Source organism: Microchirus variegatus, assembly GCF_963457635.1.
Source record: "Microchirus variegatus genome assembly, chromosome: 7".
In the NCBI taxonomy this organism is placed as follows: domain Eukaryota; kingdom Metazoa; phylum Chordata; class Actinopteri; order Pleuronectiformes; family Soleidae; genus Microchirus; species Microchirus variegatus.
In genome coordinates, this window is record NC_139808.1 from 17,419,189 (window position 1) to 17,441,931 (window position 22,743).

Sequence of the window (22,743 nt, forward strand, 5' to 3'; positions counted from 1 at the left end):
ATAGTAATTTTTCGCACTCCAGATCACAAAGTGGTATAAAACTAACAAATGTGTTACTCTTAAATATAATCAAATATCTGTTTCATTTAAACCATTGTTAAATGAGTTTCGCACAATTTTTATTGAGATCATCAGTTTCACACAACTCTACAGCAGTGTTTGCATTTCATGTCAGCCAGTGATATTCCCACACTGCACACAGAAAGTGATTCATTTTAAGTCAGGGCAGATAGAGGGACGTGAAAAAAGTTGCAAACAGGTTGGAGTAAGACTGAAAATAATACGAAGAAGCACCCATGCTCTAGGGGGCCCCCTTGTTAATTAGAAGTAAAGACAAACAAAAACCAGAAAGACAACTGTAACCTTTGACCATCAAAATCAAGAATATTCAAATGTGTTTCTCTCTTATATATATATATATTCTTAGAGATACATAAAACTATGATAGAATGCCTCTGTTCACAGTTATTGCTAGTATAGAGAGGCATACACATTTATTAAAATAAGAGCTGCGATGATATATTTAATGAGTCATATCTGACTGAGAGATGAATGTAATAGTGGAGGAAAAAACTTCCAGCAAGAGTCCATGGAAATGATGCCTCATATTATGTTTAAGGTAGTTCAGCTGAGCCCCAGAAAGAAAAAGGAGAAGAAAAAGGCAGCAGCATAGGGGGGAAGAAAGGCAGAAAACAGCAGGCCCTCATTCATTTTCACAATGTGAGAAAAAACAATCGTGCGACAGTTCGAGCAGCCAACTGCATAAAAGCCTATGTTGGAATGGAAAACTGTCAAACTGCATTTCACACAGAGTACTTTGACCTATTATCCCATAGAGCAGCTGTACAATACACTGTTCTACAAACGGTTCTCTTGTGAAGGAAATTGGTCGTTCCAATGTGCAAGCTACTGTATCAAGAGTGGGGCATGCTCGGCAGCAGCCATTGTCCATATGTTCACAGTGTTTTGCAGAGTGGTGGAGCTGAGCAGTCTGCATCTTTATCTCCTATTTGTACCATCTCATTTATAAAATACTGCCTACCCTGCTTCCCATTGGTACAACTGAAGCACTTACTGGAAATGTGGACATTCATAGTTATGAGGCTACTGTCATCAGCTGGTTAGCTTAGCATAGGCAGACAAATATAGCATAGCATAGCATAGCATAGCATAGCATAGCATAGCATAGCATAGCATAGCATAGCATAGCATAGCATGTAACACTGCAAAACCACAACTGGCTACTAATAAGTGAATGATACTGTAGGATCACTGGAAAAACTGTTGATTGTTGAGTCTCATCTCGCAGGGATGTAACAGTATTGTCAGTTTAACACAATAACAAAAGTCTCAATGCCATCAAGGACCTGTGACAGTATAAAACAAAAGTCTGCAGGGCAAAAGTCTGCCACAGTGAAGCAGAGAAGGGACTGACTACAAAGACCATTATCCCATGCTTACCCATCATCCTCTGCACTCCGATCATGCCTCGGGAGAGAGGGATTATTGTAGTCTGGTATAAAGGACTGGGTTTGGCACAAAGTTAGTGTAGAAGTTGGACTATTTGATGTGATCTGAAAATATCTGAGTTCACTGGTTCTAACAACAGTTGACCACACTGTTGTTAGATGATGGAGTAACTGGAGTAAACGAAAAATAAGTAACACAACTAACTCTGCACACACAAAAAAAGATAAAAGTTAAAGTTAGCTTAGCCTCAGTAATTCAGAATGCATTTTACTCACTTGGACTTCATGAGCTAATAGTCATATTACTATTTCTATATTCCAATATAGCTTCCAATGTGATGCTATTACATTCCCCCCAGGTTATTATTATTATTCTAAGTATATTTATCTTGGCACATTTAATATATATTGATACATAACACCATATGTCACCTACCCCAGTATCAATCCTCTGACGAATAAACATTAGCATTATATTTAATGGATGGACGTGAGGGTGGTATTGATCTTTAAAAAATAACTCTCTGCAAGAAACCAAATAAGCATATTTGCCCAAAATATCAAATTATTCCTCGAAGACCTATTTCAGAGACACAGCATAACAAAGTAATTTATTTGTTAAATGGAGTGGCATGAGTGGCATTTGGTAAACTTACCTCCAGAGTGTGCAGGTGGTCCACATAACAGAACCACTCCTTGGCCCTCGCGGACGTTGACAGCACTCCTCACCGTTTGGGTTTTGAAGTTGTCAAGAACTGATGAATCAAACAAGAGCATGCTGGTTAAACTGCAGCTCAAAAAACCATAACCATCACAGAACGAGATATCAGATGGACATAAAGTACATTTTTTTTATATGACCATATACTCAGGGGTGTCATTGGAAAGGATAGTTCTGAAAATGGGGGATAAACATTTTTCCTCCTGTCACTGATTCACTGAGATGTGTTTGTTGTATTTTTGAGCACTGGGACATTAATAGGACATCATTGATTGTCCTGGGACACCTCCTAATAGCCTCTGACACTTTCAAAGGCATCTGGGGTGCTGATGAAATAGACAGACTGGACTTGGTGACATTTACTCTGCTACACAACACTTAACACAACAAAAAGATTAGGCTAAAATGAGATACAATGATCGCGGCTGTGTGGACTGAACAAACATAGGCGAGTGTGCATGACAAATGACAGTTTGCGGTGCCAGCAGCAATAAGTAACATCATTATTAAATGTGGTGTAATCTTGCACTTAAAGGCATTAGCTCCCCCATCAATACTCTCAGCACATTCTCTCCCCAGCAAATGAATGAACAGTTGCTGGCAGGGGGAAAAAAAAAGTAAACCTGGGATGATAAACCGTCCCTGGCTTCATGACTGATGGAGGGAAGCTGCCGCAGTCTACTCGGTTCTCTGTCTGCAGCCTCTGGCTAACAGCCTAGAGTAAGCCTTCCAAACACAAACAAAAGAAAGTCAGTGTGACCGATAAGGGAAATTAGGAGGAGGAAGATTATGGAGAGAAGTGGAACAGAGTGTTGGTAAGATTAATGAGCCGCTCTCTGATGACCGCAGTGGAATCAAAGAGAGCCAAGTCACGGCAGGACACACCGAAGAGGCCACAGGAGAAGAGGGCTCACTTGAAATACAGACAGAGGCAACGTCCTTCTGATCTCACCAGGCTGGTTAAGTAAATACAGAGTTCATTTCCAATTCACATATATGATTCTGGGGAGCAAGATTCATGGGAAATGCAGCCCAACATAACATTGGTTTAGAATTATACCAGCAACAGAGAGTGACTAATAATTACTTAGTAAATGAGGACAGGATGACTCCTTTGCCCAGATCATAGAAAATGGCACAGAGAAGGTCAGAGATGATCAGTGCTGGAGGGGATCTGCTCTCTCTGACTTCTGTGCAGAAGAATAATGGGCTTCATTGGAGTGAACTGACCACACACTGTAACTCTGAGAGCTAGAGGCCAAACTCACTGTCGCTGCAGTGGTTCCTCTGTCAGTAGAATCAGTCTCTGCCATATAAAAATAGCCGTCCTGGAGATTACACAGAGTGACCATTACAGCTCCATGATGATTGGTCTGGACAGTGGCGCCACCAAAGCGGCATTTCCTGTTATGTATTTGATCCAGAGGTCAAGATTAAAGATACTTTTACCTGCTCAGTTCACATCCATCTCAGTGTATGTTTGCAAAAAATATTATTTTCTATTTCTGTTACTAGATTACACACTAGATTCGGATCGGACCACATTCAGTTTTCTCCTTACTCTCCTTTCTCCTAAATAGCTAAAATGCCTTTAATGTGACATGATCGTGTTTAACCTTTTTCATTTTAGCATGATGTTCCACCAGTTGGAATATCCAGGTTAAACTGCAATGGGGCTGAATCATTTTCAAATTGAAATCCCAATTGGAAACAACCCAATTAATAAATCATAAAGGCTGAAGTGTATTTTTTCTATTTGATACTCGATACCACTGATTCCCTAATGTATAAACGCTGTGTCCCACTTTGAATTTGAAACATTTTCTCCATCCCACAAAAGCACCCAAACTATACCAAATTAATTATTGGATCATCATGTTGTGACACAGCCACATTCAAGTGTGAACTAAATATTGGGGTGTCTATGGGAGATTACAAGGATTACAATACAATTTTAATATTTTGGTGTAGCCTTTTTATTTTGAACAAATAGTAACAGTCAAATTGAGAGAGAAACAGTCTGACTGTAACAATGTTTCAGTTAAATTGTCCCTACACATATGACACACGACAATTGCTCAAGAAACATTTTTTTAAATTCAAAAATAAAAATAATTTTACTTAAATAACAATATCTCTCAGAAAAATAAGAATGTATTACCCCCAAATGTTTCAAGCTTACAGTGTAATCACCTAAGCTCACAATAGAGAACAAGACAACAAGCAACAAAGGGATTCAAATGGTTATGTGCTATTTTCAAATAGTTGCTTACTGACATAATCGGGAGACATGCAGCGACATTGTAGGCTCACATTTCTATTCACTCTTTCCATTAAGTTCTATTTGTGCATCTACTATCTCTTTGAAAATGGCCCCCGATATTCACCAGCTAATTGCCAAGTTTGTCTGTCAGTTGTTTCATGCTGGGCAGGTGGTGCACAGTGGGTTTATCACAGCTTTTACACTGAAAACAGTTGCCCACTGCAATGGGAAACAAAGCTGATGGATGTGGTGGGAGTGAACAAAACATGAACATGGTGGGCTATGAATGCAATAAACAAAGAGTTGAAAGAGGTAAAACACAGCAGCGAGTCAAAGGGGACTGCTGGGTAGGTGATACGATTTCCTCTTCCAACTATTCTGTACACAACTGCCAACTGACCCATTATGTAATTTGCTGGAAAAATCAAAATCGATGCCAGGTAAGCACCAGGCAATTGTTCTGCAATGTCCGTGTTGACTTTCGTGCATCACACCATCCTCTCGACTGCACAGCCTGCTGTCAATCTGTTCTACCACATGCCAAAGGTGTTAGAATCACAGCCTGTGACTGGAGAATAAGAATCCCCGTACTGTTCGTGTTCGACGTCTGAGAATTTTTATTTTGGCTTTTATATTTTTTTTGCCACATACCAGAGCAGTGGTCAGCAACTGCTCAAAACTGATATGAAAGCAATTAAATTGTTATTTTACTACACAATATCAGATCATGTCATTTTGATCATGGCAACATTTATGAGATCACTTCCTCTGTAGTAGTTTAGCTAAAAAAGAAACGGCACATTAGTTCATTAGTTATTTCAAACTAATGAGGGCTATGAATTAGTGTAGTCACTTTCATCTAACATTCGGATATAAGTCAGAATTACTGATTTGTTGTGATCAGAGTGCTTGGCCTTAGATACACATCTTTTTTTTTCATTTGTTTTTTTGCTGTGAAATCCTGGACACAGCCTCCTCCTGAGTAAACAGTTATGGTGGTATTAATGAAGGAATCAAAATATATTTGAAAGCGCATCTTGTCACATAGTATTCATTCAAATGCTGTTTTACTCTGACTCTAAAACAGCTCACATGCGATATGGTGTATGAAAGTAAAGGCACATTTTCAATTAAACACATTGCATAAAACACACACATGAAGAGAAATCGTATAATCAAATCACGACCAACAACAGACACTAGAGATCCAGAATTGAGGTCACAGGTTTCTTTGTCAATCAGGAGCTACTGGTTACACCTGTGCTCTCCCACAGCTGAAGGCAATCAGCCTGGCTGGAAGGTTATTTATGCAGGTTTCCCTCAGCTCAGATGATTCTGTGTCTCCAGAGGGTCAGCACCTTCAGTTGACTTTCTTGTTTGCTTTTTTGAATGGGAGTTGGTTGTGTTGTGAAAATGTGCATTTTCCCTTTCAGTCATTTGTATTGTTCCCCGAATAGCCCATGTGTCCCAGTTTTTTTTTTTTTGTTTTGTTTCCCAAACTTTGACCTTCAGGTTTTGTTTACAGCAGACTGTTATGAAAGAGCTTTTAATGACACAAATGGGTAATGAGTCTGTTTATGAGGGCAGATAATTGTGAAGCACGTCAGGGTAACTAATTGTCCTCTGCAGCAGAGGTACAGGGGAACTTTATTTCAAGGTGTGTCTGCTGAACAGGGTAAACTGCTGAATACAGCAAACTGTCTAGATTTCCCCATTTGCTTCTGATAGCCAGTCTGATGGTGACAGATAGCTCTGCATGTATCCATGATGTTTGCATTTTTATCTTGACAAGCAGGTAAATTTTGGAGGCTAACATTAAGAACAAACTAAAAAACAAGATCCCTAAAATGACTTTAAATTAAATGGCCAACAAAATGACCCACACACAGGGGAGCAATTAAATATTCTGTAACAGTCTGTCACAGATGGCAGGTGACATTATTTTTTTTTTATTTTTTTTAAGTATTTTGTGTAAAACTTGTACCGGCCAGACTTATTTGCTGACCCCTGCATTAGAGAACTTTCAAAACATTGATCACAGATATGATGGATGTGGCCAAGTGTTAATATTTTATTTGTAAAAGATTTAAACAAATCATTTCTGAGTGGTGAATCCAGAGACTTGGAATGTTACCGAAAAATGTGTCACACTGTCTGTGTGATCAGCTAGGAACAGTTGACAGTTACTGGTCAGCTTTTGCTGCATTCAGGTCACTTGTACGTGCCACACAACTGGGTCAAAACCTCACAGATAAATATCAAATAAATTACAATTTAAAAAGAGCAACCTACAATCAATTTGGTCACATAAAGATTGTATCTGTGAACCTCTCACTGCAGGATCATTTAGTCAACTCGGGTAACACCACCTCAATTTGTCGGCAGGGGTGAATAAGTCCATAAATTGGTCCAATTATCCTCTTAGTTTGTGGCCAAGCTGTTGTGACCTGCATCATCAAGCTGGAAGCATCCATGAGAACTGGAGATAAACTCCTGACTCCAGGGGAGGGGGCCCTACTGACTACTCTTCCCCCAGATATCAAGTAAGACCTTCCTTGCAGCCTTGGTCTTTCTTGTAAACGCACCATTTGAGGAAAAAGGCACAACTGCCAGAAAGATGGATAGTGGGGAGGGAGTGAAAGGTGGACACAATCTGTGCACTCACATCTGCACTCACTGCATCTGCTTGTCTGACTTCGATAATATAGCTAAACTAATGCTAGTGGTGCATTCAATGTCTTAGGAAAAAAAACTGGATTGCAACACCTGACCCACACAGTGACAGGATGTCAGCGACGTGATATGCAAATGTTCAACTGCCAGCTTCCTTCGCTAAGAAGTACTGCCATGTGTCTGACAGCAAATAAGTTAAAAAAGACTGCAAAAAGTTGAGATATCGTATAACTGTACTTTTGTTTTTTTTTTATGCTAGAATTGATTTGTCCCACTTCTGACCATACATGATGCCGAGACCCCTGCATTAGAAGGTGGTACTGCTGCCATAAAGTGATGAACACAGTCAGAAATAATACCCAGACTGTGGCATTTAAACAAAGATTTATTGGTATTGACGGGCCCAAACGGTGACAAGAAAACACAATGAGCGGCAGCCTGATTGTTGACAGAGGGCTGGTTGGCTCCATGGATTCACTCTGCTGAGATTCATTACACATTAGTGCTCATGAGTCTGTGTTCACTGAAGCCTCAGATTTCTGCTCGTCAGCCAGGGTTGGTTCTACATTTTAAACGTCCAGTGGGTAAGAAATGGTGACATCTTAAGGTGAGACGTGAGAAGTGCAGACCATTTACCATTAAAACAGTTTTGTATGAGTATATGTGCGATGTCTGCCAAATTACCGGAAACATTTTACCCACTGGACCATTTATTTTATTCCACACATCGCTCGCTGTTTTTAAAGCAAAGGTGAACTGTGGGAAACTACAATAAGCTTTAAGTTGGTGCAGGCAAAGTAAAATAAAACATGTCAGTGTCATCTTGGGGCAATGGCCACATTATACATAAAACCAGATTTTTAGCTGTGCTGATCTTCTAGACCTCCCTCAGTGTGCATTAGATAAGACAATAAATGTCAAGCAATACTGCCCTTCACCCAATCCCCACAATTGAGATTCATTACTGAGCCATGAGGATAATGGCAGCCCCATCTCCTGAGAGGAAGTGAAAGGTTCTCCATCCTTGGGACATAATCAATAGTCAGCAGGCTTGATCAAGAGACAAGGCTTGTCACAACAGTGCCTGTCTGGAAGGTAGGGCCCCACCCTACTGTATCACTTCCAAACCAGCTTTTTGTTTCTTTGTGTCTGCTTTGAAAAAAAAGCAGCAGACAACCTGTCATTGTCTGATCTGCTCACAATCTGCTGTATATATTACACAAGAGAGGTAGAAGAGGCTGGTGATTACAATGATACAAACTTCTAAAGCACTATTTGTATTCATCAGCTTTAAAGTCTGGATCACAGGGTCTGGGCAAAATATGAGTCAATTCAGACTCGGCAGAGTTGCTGTCAGAGTTGGAAGCGCTAATGAGAATCAATGGAGTTGTGAGGCAGTCAGAAACTACCTCGCCCACTGTGTTTGCTGCATCTGACATTTCATTCGATTACCAATGCCCCTCTTGGAAATCTATTCCCAAGCAATTTAAATGAGAACATGGAATAATAATAATAAAAAAAATGCCTGCTCAATGAGCACATTACACAGCAGATACAAAGAGATGCCAGACTGTCAGAAATTTGCAAGCAATTGTGGGATCACTTACATGCAAATTGGAGGCTGGCTCTCCGGCTGAGGATGGAGCCCCATGTGTTGAAGGCCGTGCACTGGTACAGCCCCGTATCTTGGTCCTTGTCCAGTCTGCTAATGATCAGGCTGCCCCCAGACATGTGACGCCGGTAGTCATTCCCCAGATCAATGAATGTTCCGTTTAGTGACCATCTGGAAAAAACGCAAACACAATCAGTTGCTGAGGCCACTGGAGATGCACGCTCAAAGTGTTTTCCACAGAGATCAATTTGATTGGGCCACCTACATTACGCTGAGGAGACAAAAAGTAAGTGGTGGAGAATATAAGGTTAGTATTATAGCAGGGGTAAGGAAGAAGGAAACTATCTGATGAGTGTACTGTTGCACTAGGTTTTCCCCAGCTAGGCTTCACTTTTTTTATATATAAACGAGCAAATTTGGCTCTATTGATTTTTGATGTACTTCCACCTAGATTTTTTTTTTTGTTAAAGCTATACTTGCCTTTCTTGCATGTCTCACAGCACTTTTTGAAATAAAAATTTGAACATGAATACCTCCGCCTCCCTCAAAGTCCCACCCTGAACACCCGGAACGGCAGCGGCTATGGGCATGCGCGATTCATCTGCAATCTGGACAATGAGTGCTCTGGTCATCTGTCTCTACTCTGAGTGTAGGCTGGGACTGTGGAGGTTTCCATGCTTTGGGAGGTGATCCCAGCAACACACGCTGCTTGATAAGCACAGTAACTGCAGAGTGATACATGCTTTGATGGGAGAGTCTCCAAACACCACAAAAAGTCTGCAGATTTAGTGACAAAAGTCGCCACGTTGGTAACACTTCTCTGTCAGAGATGGGCATGACTCGCATGCCGTGACAGCAATCAGCGAGGCGCGCGACAGATAACAGCAGAAGAGGGACAGGTGGGGCAGCTAATTACTTTATTCGGTCCGATTTTTTTTTTTATTGGTCATACTTTTATCTTAATAATATGAGAACTAAATAACGATGAGTTTCAAAACCTGGTGGGTTTATCTTACGTTTTAGAGTGCCAAACTCTTATTAGGGGCAATTTAAGATTACAAAAGAAAAGTGTAAAAATGCAAGAAACATAAGTATAGCTTGATGATGATCATCTGCGCATGCAATATCTAAATAAATAATATGATAATGAGATGTCACTTTGGAATAAATGTTAGCAGGGTATTTAAAGACAACATGCTAACAATTACACTTTAGAGGTCTAAAGGTCTAATTACATTAGACCTGGACCTATATCGACTTAAGCATTTAGATCATTATACCAATGTTGTGGTGCATACGAGTTGTCCAACAACCTTACACATGTGCGTTAATCTGAGTTTGATTTGATTCCCTGTTGCTTCAACTCTGTCATGGCCTCAGGTCATGTTTTTGTGAGCATTATCCATCATTTCCTGTTTTATTCTGAGCAACAGAATAAAACAGGAAATCAATCGACTCTGGAAGCAACAATATTATTGTTGCTTCCAGAGTCTTTCTGATTCTGATACAAATGCCATTTGTGATTGACAACCCTGTTTGTGTGTTGGCCTGCATTTGAAGTCACTCCTTACAGTATTAACCTTGTTAATTGTATTAAAGTTACAAATACAAATAGATTGTGTGGCCTTGGCAGGTGTATGCTCTCTGAGTGATTTCTAATTAATTTGTGTTTGTTAGTGCTTCAGAATTATTGCTGTGACACCTTCATATTGCATTGTCTCCAGACCATTTCCCTCAAGGAAAGGTCACAAGAGATTCAGTCATACGAGCAGAGTTCAGGAAGTGACAGCTATTAATCACAGCTACCAAAGGAGACAAAACACTGAGTGATGTTGACGCTGAAGGATGAAGCCAAGTTTATATCTCATTCTCTGAAATCTGGAAGCTGTCAGACTGATGTTGACTACAGTACAGTCGTATCAGAAAGTATCCAAAGATACTTTCTGTTTTCCGTGGCCTCAGATGGCTACGGCTCTATTCATACTAAAATGAGAATACAGTACTCCATCTCACATTCCATTCCATTAGCTGCATTTTCTCACCATTTAATTCTTTGGACACTGGGTGAACACATTCTTTCATAATATCAAGCACGCTTCCATGGCTTCTCTCTTCTTGAAGAGCCAGGAAGCACACTCTTGTTTTTATGCTCCAGGAAGCATGTGACTACAGGTAGAGTCCGCATGGTCATAAAATGTGGTGGTGCTCACACTTATTCACGTTCATGAGATCCTCATGCACCACTGCAGACATGGGTAGATAATGATATTCACGCCATGCAGTATGACCCAGATTTGAAAAGTGATGCCTTCAGGAGCAGGCAGGGTAGCTTCCCTATAGAAACCTGGGAAGAAATATTGTTATTGGTATGCAGTGTGTAGTGTGTCTCTGCAATGTTGGACCATGAAATGACAATTCCAATGATAAGGATGGGGGGGTGGGATCAATATTTTGTTGTCTTACACATCCAGGAAAACGAATATACAGTTAGAATGATGCTTCATGTCGTCTAAAGCTAGTCGGGGCTCACCCTGCTTTCTTGCCTGACAAAAGAATGCAGGCTACAAGATGAAACACAGCTTTGTCTTTTCGAGGCTGTCTATCCCAAACAGTGCCAGTCTCTTAATCTAACTGTGTCACTTTTGTCACTGTTTCAGTGATATTACTCGCTTTGGATGCTCTTCATTTCGGACAACGCGTGTGTGTGCGTATATACATAGTATTGGACAATTTAAAAAGACATGTTAGACCCTGTATTTTTCCATTTCAATTTTTCCTCCCTCATTGTGCCAAAAGGGAGGATTATTGCATGTGCAAGAAAGAGAGGGGGGGTCAAAAAGGAAAGGATGAAAAGCTAGTTAGACTCACAGCCCCCAGCATGAGAGAATGAAATGGTGAGAGGAAGGTGGTTCGCTTGGACACATCACACAGCCCATGAGCAGACAGCAGGACGGGTATAGTAGTGTTGCTGCAGTTTCGACACAATCAGAAAAGCCACCTACCGATGATCACAGCAGAGAGAGTTGTGACAGGCTCTGATATTAGACGACACGGAGGAGCATGTCACCACAGGAGTTCTACCTTTTTTCCCCACTTGCGTTAATGCAGAGAAAGTGGATGTGATTTAAAGGTTGAGAAGGGAAAACAGCTGCACATAAGCTGCTGTCACTTGCAAGGTGTGCTGCAACAGTGCAGTCCGTTGGTAAACATTGATCCGATTTTGAACTAGGGAACTGCCAATTGCCATTGGCTCATAAAATATCATAAACGTATGAAATGCTGCATGTCAATGTTTTCTCAAACCTCTGACTGACTGACAAAATAGAAACATAGAAAATAACATAAACAAAGATATTCACTTTCCTGTCACAAAGGACCACAAAAAGGCACTCACATTTAAGGTATGACTTTGTCATAGCAGATTTTATTTATCAGGAAATAGAAAGAGAATTAACAAATCAATTATGAAAACAGTTGAACAATTTAGTTGTTGGCTCCAATCTAAACCATTTAAAAACTAGAAAAGCACTCGGAGAGCACCGACTTCCAAGGCAGCTGAGAGCGTAAAATAAGAATCTCTCTGAAATAATGATAGAAATAATGCGTATCTTGTATTAACCAATCAATAACACATTTATCCCGACTCAGGATTTTTTCTGGAGTGAAAATTAATATTCGAATGTGGAAAAACACATCCGCGGCGCTGCTGTCTGCTTTGCAAGTGGGTGTGCATTGCATGTAAACGTTTCATTAATGGTAATATATTTGTTTCAATCACTGAATGAAGCCCGTCATATTTGGGACAAGACTCGGGACCTTACATAGCTTGCACAAAACTCTTGATCAGCACTCAGCATTAGTTTGTTCTTTATTTAAACCAGTATGCGCAGAGAGCGTGAAGACTTGTTGGCACGGGGCGGGAGGTGGGGAGAGAGAGAGAGCGATTGAGCAAGTGCGAGCGAGCGAGTGAGGTCTGCGGTCTTGGCCATTCGGTTAATTTACTTATTTTTGTGTTGGTAATATGTTGTGAACAAAACTGTATCAAATATAACCTAGCTTAGGTACATATCTTTCACCCTTTTCTCTCATTCCATGTCAGACTGTTGTCTCAACTCTCTTCGTCTTTCGTGCGCCTCGGATAGGCAGGTGGTGACTCCGGTGTTATTTCAAAATAAGAGTAAGAAAGGGTAAGAAATCTGCTCCAACAATATGTGGAAAATTAGTGTCTATTTATTATTGCAGACAGTTTGTGTAATTTGGACGTTGATGAGGCCTTTTGACAGTGATGATGGTCATATTTGGTGCAAATCCTGAAAATCTCTGCAGGTCCTTCTGCCACCGAAACCTGCAAAGGTTTGTCTTTTGGGTTTGTCAGCATTCTAAAGAAAATGTTGATAAATTGTTTTGTCTGTTTCCTCCTGTTTTCCCTGACCTTCTTGTTGTTGGTCTTGATTCATTATGGGCTCAGGTCACCCGGGCTCCTGCTCATTACCTGCACCTCATCTTACCACTGCTGCTACAAGAGCTGCTGCTTTCCTGACTGTCATTGCCAGATTGTTTCCTCTACTCCCGTGGTGGTATTTAGCCTCTGAATACAGTTTCCCTTTCATTTCTGAGCAATTAGTAATTGTGTACCCTTCTGCTTAGTTTCCTTGCTGCTTGCCCAAGATTCAGCCACCTGTTCAATTCTGCTTCAGGTTTTCCTGTGGAGAATCCGTCAGGAGGCCCTGGGATCGGTCATAAAACCTCTGTCAACTTAAAGGGATACTTCACCGATTTTAATGTGGCTTTGTATTGCTAGAATAGCAGTAGTACTTTTTTAGAAATTGTGCTTCCCTCCCTCAGTTTTTCACTGAGTTGTAAAAAAAATCTGTTTTCCATTTTCAAAATTTGCCCTACTGTGATGCAAAACGCGTCATTTGACTCACAGTAGGGCACATTTGGATAAGGGAAATAAGATTTTTTTACAAGTCAGGGAAAAACTGAGGGAGGGAAGCACATTTTCTATAGAATACTACTGCTATTCTAGCAATACAAAGCCACATTCAAATCGGTGAAGTATCCCTTTAATTCACTTCAGAACCTCCATTGACCAAAGATTCTACTTCTTGGTAACATAAACCTTAATTGAACTGCTTACTGTCTCTGAGTCCACTTTGGGTCTTTAGTGTAGCTCTGAGGTTTTCCCTGTACTATATTATTCACTATTACTTGACAACAGTTTTAATTTGTTTGGACACAATATTGCTGATTTTTGGAACCTTATAGACTCTGATATTTTAGTGCTACTTCTTCTTTTTCATACAGCTTTTCACTGTTACCAATTTTCTGAAAAAGGTCTCTAATACTGAAAATACTGCAAATTAATATATCATTGGAAGTGTCTTCTCTGTTGTTGGCATTGGTAAATGTAAACATTTCTCTTGTTTAAAGGATAAGAACATACACATATATTGCGGTTGTATTTTTTTGTGATTCTTTCTGAAAACAGGCAGAGAGAGAGTCGGTCTTAATGTCAGAGCAGTCCACTTCAAAACATGGTGGATTTAAAAGCATATCAATTCAGCACCTCCCAGTGAGTCTGTATGACAGAGTCCAGGAGAACGGCCTTATTTGCCATGGAGTGCTGCAGGCGTGTGCTGATCTGAGCATGCTCCAAATGAACTCCCCGTGACCTTGAGGTTCACATCAATTTTGCATGCGGTCTCCTCATCAAATAGACTGGGGATTGTACTGCAGCAGCGCTGGCTCACCTGGCTTTCCTCGAGGCCAGACACCCACAGAGACAGCAGTGATCACGTATTGTTGGCTCACACACACAGGTTTGCACAGCTATTCTTCTTCGGACAATGCATTAACTTCTCTTCATCTGGACAGCTTAAACAAATCATTATCCCAAACCTTAACCATAACCAATTAATGCCTAACCATAACCTTACCACAATTAAAATAATAAGTAATTAGTGCCTCAGAAATGATGTTCTGCCTCATTAAGAGCATGTTTCAATCTCCATGAGCACTACTGGTCCTGACAAGGTCATGGTTTATAACAGAAAAGCTCAGAACGAGGTAACGAATACAAGAACACACACACACATGCACAGAGGCTAGAGCTGATAATGGAAATTTAACTGCTGACCAGAGTCCTCTCTCTGCCATTATGTTAAGAATGTTTTTGCTGCTGCTTTTTAATAAATTGATGCTCATTTGGCTTGAAAGCAAAAAGTGACATATTAAAAAAAAAAAAAATTCTTACACAGCCCTGTTAGTGTTTTTATGTGCCACTGTGGGTTTGTGAATCTGTGTGTGTGTGTCTTGTTTTAAAAACAGATACAGTGCACAAATATGCAGTATGTCCATGCATTACTGTCAGTACAGCAGATATTCTCGGCCACCTCTTCTTTCATCTCTGTCAAACACGTACGTTTTTTGCATTTTTAACGTTGAAGCTTACATTGTTATACAGTACCTCCGCATCTACACATATGATTAGTCTATTATGTTCAAATATCTCTGTTTGTTATCTGTTATTGCATTATTCCTCATGTGACTTGGTTAGTAATTAAATATTTTTCTTTTTTTTTCATAGTGAGCAACAATGGATTTGTGAACATAGGCTATACAAATTAAAGGATGCGTACTTATAATATCAATTATTTAGTATATAATACATTAGTATACATACTGTCCAAGGGTGTTTTTTACCCAGTAGACAATTACAATTAAAGCAACTGAAATACACTCACTGGCCAAGTTATACACTACACAGGGTCATTTTCTGCTTGTCTGGCACCAACAACCATGCCACGTTCAAAGTCAATTAAATCACCTTTCTCACCCATTCTGATGCTAAGTTTGGACTTCAGCAGCTCGTCCTGACCACGTCTATATGTCTAAATGCAGGTAGTTGCTGCCATGTGATTCGCTGATTGGATTTGCCTTGACAAGCAGCCTCACAGGTGTACCTAATAAAGTGACTGGTGGGTTGTAAATGTAAAGCAAATGTATTCAGTGTAGTCCAAGAAACCACAGAGGGGCAAAAAAAAAAAAAAATCAATGTCTATATATCTGCCTTCCACAAATGTGAAAGTATAAGCGGTTATTTCAGACCAGTCCTGCATTTTTCAGCCTATTGCATTTCAAATGATCTCATGCCCAAGGGTCACAGATTTTCCTCACCACATAAAAGAACAAGTAACCCCTTTAAAAATATATAAATCAGCTCAGTTTGAAAGAGCTTTTACATTTGACTGAATTCAGAACAATCACAGTCTAATATGAAGTGTGAGACTTTTTTTTCTCCTGTAAAATGACTTAAGGAAAGCACTGATTTCTTTTGATTTATCACACATTGGAGTTGTGTATCAGTAAAAGAACATTGGTTTTATTTATCAGGCCTGTAATAGAAAGAATAATTATTTAAAACGATAAAAGATAACATTATTATCTATTATTATCTCAAAGCTGAAATGGATGTTAAAGTGTAAGATAAGATCAGTAAGGTAAGGTTGCAGAATCTTCAATTTCCCAGACTATATGTAATGTTTTCAAATTGATCGCAACTGTTCATCTGCACAAACCATCGAGCTTATGAAGAGGTTTGAGTCAGACTCTCATGTCATTACTATTATGTACTTCCTAGCAATGCACAATGCCATTTCCAAAAAGAATCACCAATTGTGGTTAGGTGTCCCAATTAATAATCTCTACCTCCTGTAATGTAATGAAATCAAAGGTCCTAAAATATTGGATGAACTGCTGCTAGTGTAACCTTTTTGATGCCTAGACGGTTATACTGCCCCCAGGTCTTCCTCTAATTCACCATGAATGAACATTTTTGGGACCTTTCTTTTTTTTGTATTGCACAATTTCGAACCATTATTGGGTTATGATGTAATTGAAGCATCCCTAATTTTAGAAACCCATGATGTTTGGGCTCTTTTTGTGCACAAAATGACCCTGGATTTCTGTTTAAACTTCTGGTGAGCACCTGTTCAGCAAACTTGATTCCATTTTTTTCCCTTCCTGAAGGTTGTTGGTTCAATCTCTACATGTCACTGTGTCCCGATGGGCAAGGGTACGATAGATGTGTGATAGAAAAAGAGCTACACATACTGTAGATGTGCTGAATTGATCTAGCCTTAAACACCTTTGAAAGGCGGAGTCATACATTAGCCTGTAGTCACATACATGATCGCAGACATCAGCCAGAGCACTTTCTTATTCCCTCTTCCCAATCACTGCTGTACCCTTGATCCTGTGCTACAGCAGATTCATAGTAAAGACAGTGAGTGACAAGTGTATTCGTAAAGCAGTGCTCCGGGCCTGCAGTGCGCTTTGTAGCTATACTTGACTATTTGTCAACTGAAGAACTGTCAGGATCCTCGTTCGTACACTCGTACATGTTGCCAAGTGGGCAACATGAAGGTGGAGTGGAATGGAATGGAGCTCTGGTAGGTTAAAAGCAAAACCATCTAGTGCGGGTATATCTATGGCAACAGTAACTCACAGTCGTTATCAGTGTAAAGGCAAATTATGGTCTCAATTCACAATTTACCACATCTGCTTTCTCCATCTGTGTTGTAACATTTAAATCAACGAGACTGAAACTTGTCAAACACCATCGTAAGAATCTAATCCACCCTCATTTCACTGTTACATATCACCAATGTGCAATTTTCTCAAAATTACAGGTGCAATTATGTAAATGTTTTTATATTTAGAGTCTAGTTTCCACTCTCCATCATCTTTGCCTTCTTTCATTCGCGGCTGATGTTTGTTTTTATTTTTTTTCTCCCATTTTTTTCATTCACTGCAGTGCAAAGTGATGAGTTTGTAAAGTCTGTAAATTCCAGCCACTTGTAATGATTTATGTCAATCAAAAGATGAGGCTGGCGATACTATACAGTGTATATTTTTTTTCTAACTGTCAATACATTTCATTAAAAGCCCATTGTCAGCAGTTCTGTGTCGACTCACTCTGGCATATTTTCATCCTTCTGAGCCACTGAGCTCCACAGTTGCTCACATAAAACACACTTCAGCGCCACATCGCTGCGATGGCTGACAAAGTTGCTTTATTTTCATTTACCTTGCTGCTGACATCGATCCCACATCCACCTTCTGCTGTGGCTGCAAAGACCCCCTACCCCCCACAGCACAAATATGCTGTATTCCAGAACAGAAAAAAAATGACTCCCCTATTTCATCTTGTTCGAGTGACATCTGATAAAAACTGCAGCACTTCACTAATTAAGGAAATTACTGAGCCATTCTTTTTTTTTTTTTTTTTTCTTTTAACAAACCCATGTATTGTAAGTGGTTTTTGAAGATTTACATCTTCAGTAAGAGCTGGAGGTTTTTGGGCTAAAAGACACATGCAAAGAATTGTGAAATCAGATAGTATTCACAAAGGGAGTGGTGGTGTGTTTCTGCTTTTGGTCACATTTGCTGACAGTGTCAAAATGTTTAATTATTACATCCATGTCTCTTAAGCCTTACTTCCCGGCTTTATAGTATTTAGATACTGCCCATACAATATGACAAAGTAGATATAAGACTACTAGACACACTAGTCACAAGGAGAGAGGTTAACGCTGTCATGTATCTCACTAAGCCCTGTTAATTCAGTCTGGCACTTTACTCTTGCACATTTTGCACTGTTTTCACAGGTCTTTAATGCCATGTGTTTACAGTGTCGGTACTATGTTTTAGGTTTTATCGACACATCTTATGCCTACATTTATTATATTTTATTATATATATATATTTTTTATTTTTATTTAGAACACTTGCCTTGTGTTTTTGCAAAATCAATTTTTGAGACAACATATATATATATATATATATGACGTGTATTGATGCGTAGCATTATATCCAGAAGAAAATTTGTTCTGAATAAACAGATCGTTCTGTTCAATAAACAGTAGTGTCAATTTTGTCAAATGACAAACTAAGCTCAAAAACTGACAGTATATAATGCTAAATATGTATTTTTTTCTTAACAGCTGCAGTAAGTAAGAAAATAAAGTGTGCAGCTCTGACTGTAATACGCTCTCACTTGGCATATCTAATTAAACAAACAGCGTTAGTGTCCAGGCTGTGGGCTTTGCAGACTCTGGTGAAAACCACAGCGTGAACACCTCCTAAAGGCTTTCTTTTTTATTTATATATATATATATATATATATATTCCAGTTTGCTTTTGAGATTCTAATTACAGTGTTGGTGAAATGAACGGCCATGGATTTATGCTTTCTATTTTATAACCGGGACAAAAGTCCTTGCCTGAAAGGAAGCAAATCAAGAACAATCAGCTTCAAAAAAACTGATGCAGCCCAAATAACATTAACATTAGGGACAAAATGTAGCATATTTAGAAGCATTACCAGAAATATCAATCCTATGGTAAGACGTTGCTCAATCAAACATACGTTCTTCCTCTTAAACCAGATTTAATTTTATAAGGCAGCTTGTTAAATCCATTAAAATGTTAGTAACATAACACAACACACTAAACTATCACTTTTTTGCACATTTATAATGCAAAAGCGCTGAATCCTGTATGATAAATTGGTTCTTAGTCATTTTACTAATAGCCTTGCAAATCAATATACACCCTCTTTTTTAGCTTTGATTTGGCCTTCACCCGTTCCTGATATGGTGTACATCTGGCACATAAGCTGATAAATGCATCACTGTGTTCATTACCTGGTGTCTTAAGCTTGACTGCTGTCCAATTATGAGAGAACAACTGTCTTCTGCTGCCGGACACGCAGTTGATTAAAGCAGTGAAACAGAACCACAACAGTGCACTCGAACAAACAAAAGACGCATAAAACAGTGTGAGGTTTGTGGGCCGTGAGCTGCTAACACACTCTATCTGGTCTGTTGTTGTTGGATAAAATCTCAGTAAGTGGAGCTTTAATATGAAGATAACGTTCTTAACTTGCATCAGATCAGTGTTTTCTTATGATGCTCAGGGAAAACTTGCAGATCCAGCACAGAACAACATGTCTCGCTGTGTGCGTTCGAGAAATAATTCTGGATTTTTGCAGTGCGGTTGTGTAGTCAGCATTATCTGTGCTGTGCATGCGCAGAGTGCATCACCGTGCTGGGCACCATCCTGAGACATGGACAATAACTCTCACTGAAAACATGGCTGCCAACAAGGCCACAAGGACAACCTGATTTAGTCCTTTGAGAAAATCTGCAATTTTCTGTGACACCACACAGTACCTGATCCACTGCCTCCATCGATGCGTTCTATTAGGGTTTGAATGTGTGATATGATGTTTTTAAAAATCCTCCCTGTTGTTTTTAAATGTTTGCTGCAGCAGTTGGACTCTTCATGTCAGGGCATTTGTTGGCTGCACTAGAAAGAGGGCCAGCAAATTGAATTTGGAGATGCATTTTGACACCGTCCGGTCGACAAATGTGACCAATGGAGGATGCAGACCCTGAATTAGGACACAGTTCATGTCTCACACTGCATGGTGAAGTCAGCGCTGATGTATCAGTAGCTCATATGGCCACAAAAAAACCCTGCTGAACAATCACTTAAATGCTAACATAAGAAAACCTCGACAACACAAGTGACGTGAGCGTGATCTTAAGTTGTGGGTGAAATAATACGGTGAAAAGCGGCGGATTTGGCCTCATCCTGGGGTAGCTCAAGTTGCACAACAAGTATAATGATACCCCCCACTGCTGCGCCTCGACAATGTTTTCAGCACAGACACATTATGGGAAATGTAAGCATTTAGTAGAATGTCACTCACAAGGTTATTGCCTCTCTCTCTCTCTGCTTGCTGTGCATCTACATGATGCTGACCAAGCTCCGAAACACAATCTACCACGAAAAAAATCCAGCCAGCTGCCATTTTCAGGCCGGCTTCCTGCACCACCAGGGAATTTCCGCGGAGATATCAAAGGATCTTTGGTTCAAATGAGTAGCTGGAATCTCCTTTTCTCTGCTAATGATTTCTTAAGCCGCACACCATGTTATAAATCATCATCTTCATTCATGCCATGGCTTAAATCTTATCATTAATAAAGTTAACCTTGCTCATATCTAAAGTGTTGGCATATTCATCATTGAGCACAGTGGTGGCTCCATGAGACTAACCCTACATCATAGCTTGGGCTGAAAATAGATTTTTTTTTTTTTCAATTAGAAATTGCTCACTTAAGCAGCCGATCTTTCTTTTGAAGCCTCACTTTTTCCTTGAATGGTGCATAATTGACGCTTGAAAAAAAAGTTGTTCTTCAACAAATCAATGGCAATCAGCGTTATCAGTAACCTCTTTGATTTCCATGGGAGCAGCAGCAATCAAGATTCACAAGCAATTAAGCAGCAATGGATTTTCACCACCGGAATGAAGGAATGCCGAGCCACAGCAGTGAGACTGTTCCATTTATGTGGTAATTTTTACCTGTACTGCGGAGGAGGACTCCCCTCTGCCCTACATGTGATGGTAGCCTGCTGGTCTGGGGAGTTGATTGGTAAAATGAGGTCACTTGGCTCCGTCCTCCATCTTGGTCCTTGAAATATGACATCGTCTGTACAGACTGGGGAAAAGGGGAGAGAAGTCTATGGTAGAACAAGCCAGAAAATTGTCTTTTTGACCTCAGGAGAAAATACTGCACAAATTTGGTGAGAGACTATATTTTGTGAGAACAAATAGTTAATCTTACTGAAATGCGGGAAGTTTTTGACAGTGTATTACTTTTTCAATATATAGTATATTGACTGCAATTCCCAGAAACCTTTTTCAAATGAAATCAAAGGAGTTCCATCAGGATAACTGCCATGCGATGTGCTTTGTACATTTGCTTATCTTTCTATAGGGTGAAGTAATTTCCATGTATCCTTATCCTGCATTTTTTTTGATGAGCCTCACAAATGAGTGAAACACTGACTATTACAAATAACATTTTCACCCATTATGTACACTGGTTTCCATAGTGACAGGCCCAATTTTAGAGATATGATTAATAAGCCATTTTTTAAATGGCAATGGGGTAATAGCAAGGACATAAAACATTATGCAAATAAGTCATTACACTTTAATTGTCGAGTGAATTAGGGTCACATCCAACAAGAATTGAATCGTTTGAATTGGACTGGGCTGTTGAAAAATGAATGCTCCACAATTTGCTCTCTTTGCTGTCAAGTAATTATTCTACTAAAAAGCCAGATTTATTTCATCATTTCTTATTCATATATACATATCACATAGACTGAGTCCATAATATAGATAAACAGAATTGGATAAATAGAAAAAGAAACACAACAAAACAGATTATTACAATAACAAACACAGAACGGCAACAACATAATATTCAGAGATCCAACAAGGTGCATTACCAATATCCTCATCATAATTTCCTGAAAATTCATCTTCATGCAAATGCTCAAGATGAGAAGACGGTGTCGTAACTCTTCAAAATGTGTCCCGAACTATATTTCTCATGACTCTTTCTAAACTGTTATGCTATTCAGTCATCTTGAAAGTTTTGGTGATTTTTTTTTCCAAAGGAGAAGAATACATTTCTTCTTAAGTAATTATATGATAATAATTTATATCAAATTATATCAAAAAAACATTAACTATGATTAAAATTATATGCTTTTATGAAATATAATTGAGCATTTTGTTATCTACATGCAATTAGGCATATCATGACAAAGACATGGGTTTATATGAAATATCTGTAATAGTGGTTAAGTAGATAAGTGAACTATTATACATACATTTTTTACTTCATTAAAGCACTTAAGACATTATGAAATGCCTGATTTCTGAACAGGGAGACAAGTTATCTCTCCAATCTAAAGAGTGCCAACTATGCTTATTATAATAGCACAGTTTCTTATTAAGAAACATGCAACATCTTTTTGCAGACGCTATCAAAAGCCGGTGACTATAGCTGTGAGCTGTAAGTTCACCACTTCAAAGCAGGAGATAAAATAATCTCAAAGCCTGAATGGCCAGCTGCATCTG

General features: G+C 39.4%; 1 protein-coding gene across 1 annotated transcript in view; it reads right to left on the reverse strand.

Annotated features, from left to right (window-relative positions):
* The window catches only part of cntn3b (contactin 3b), a gene marked incomplete at both ends in the record, with an annotated part of 52,741 nt that overhangs the window by 25,283 nt on the left and 4,715 nt on the right, over window positions 1-22,743 (reverse strand). The window contains 3 exon segments of the mRNA XM_083891939.1: window positions 2,126-2,224; window positions 8,734-8,909; window positions 21,172-21,307. Coding sequence (XP_083748065.1) covers window positions 2,126-2,224; window positions 8,734-8,909; window positions 21,172-21,307 — 411 coding nt within the window.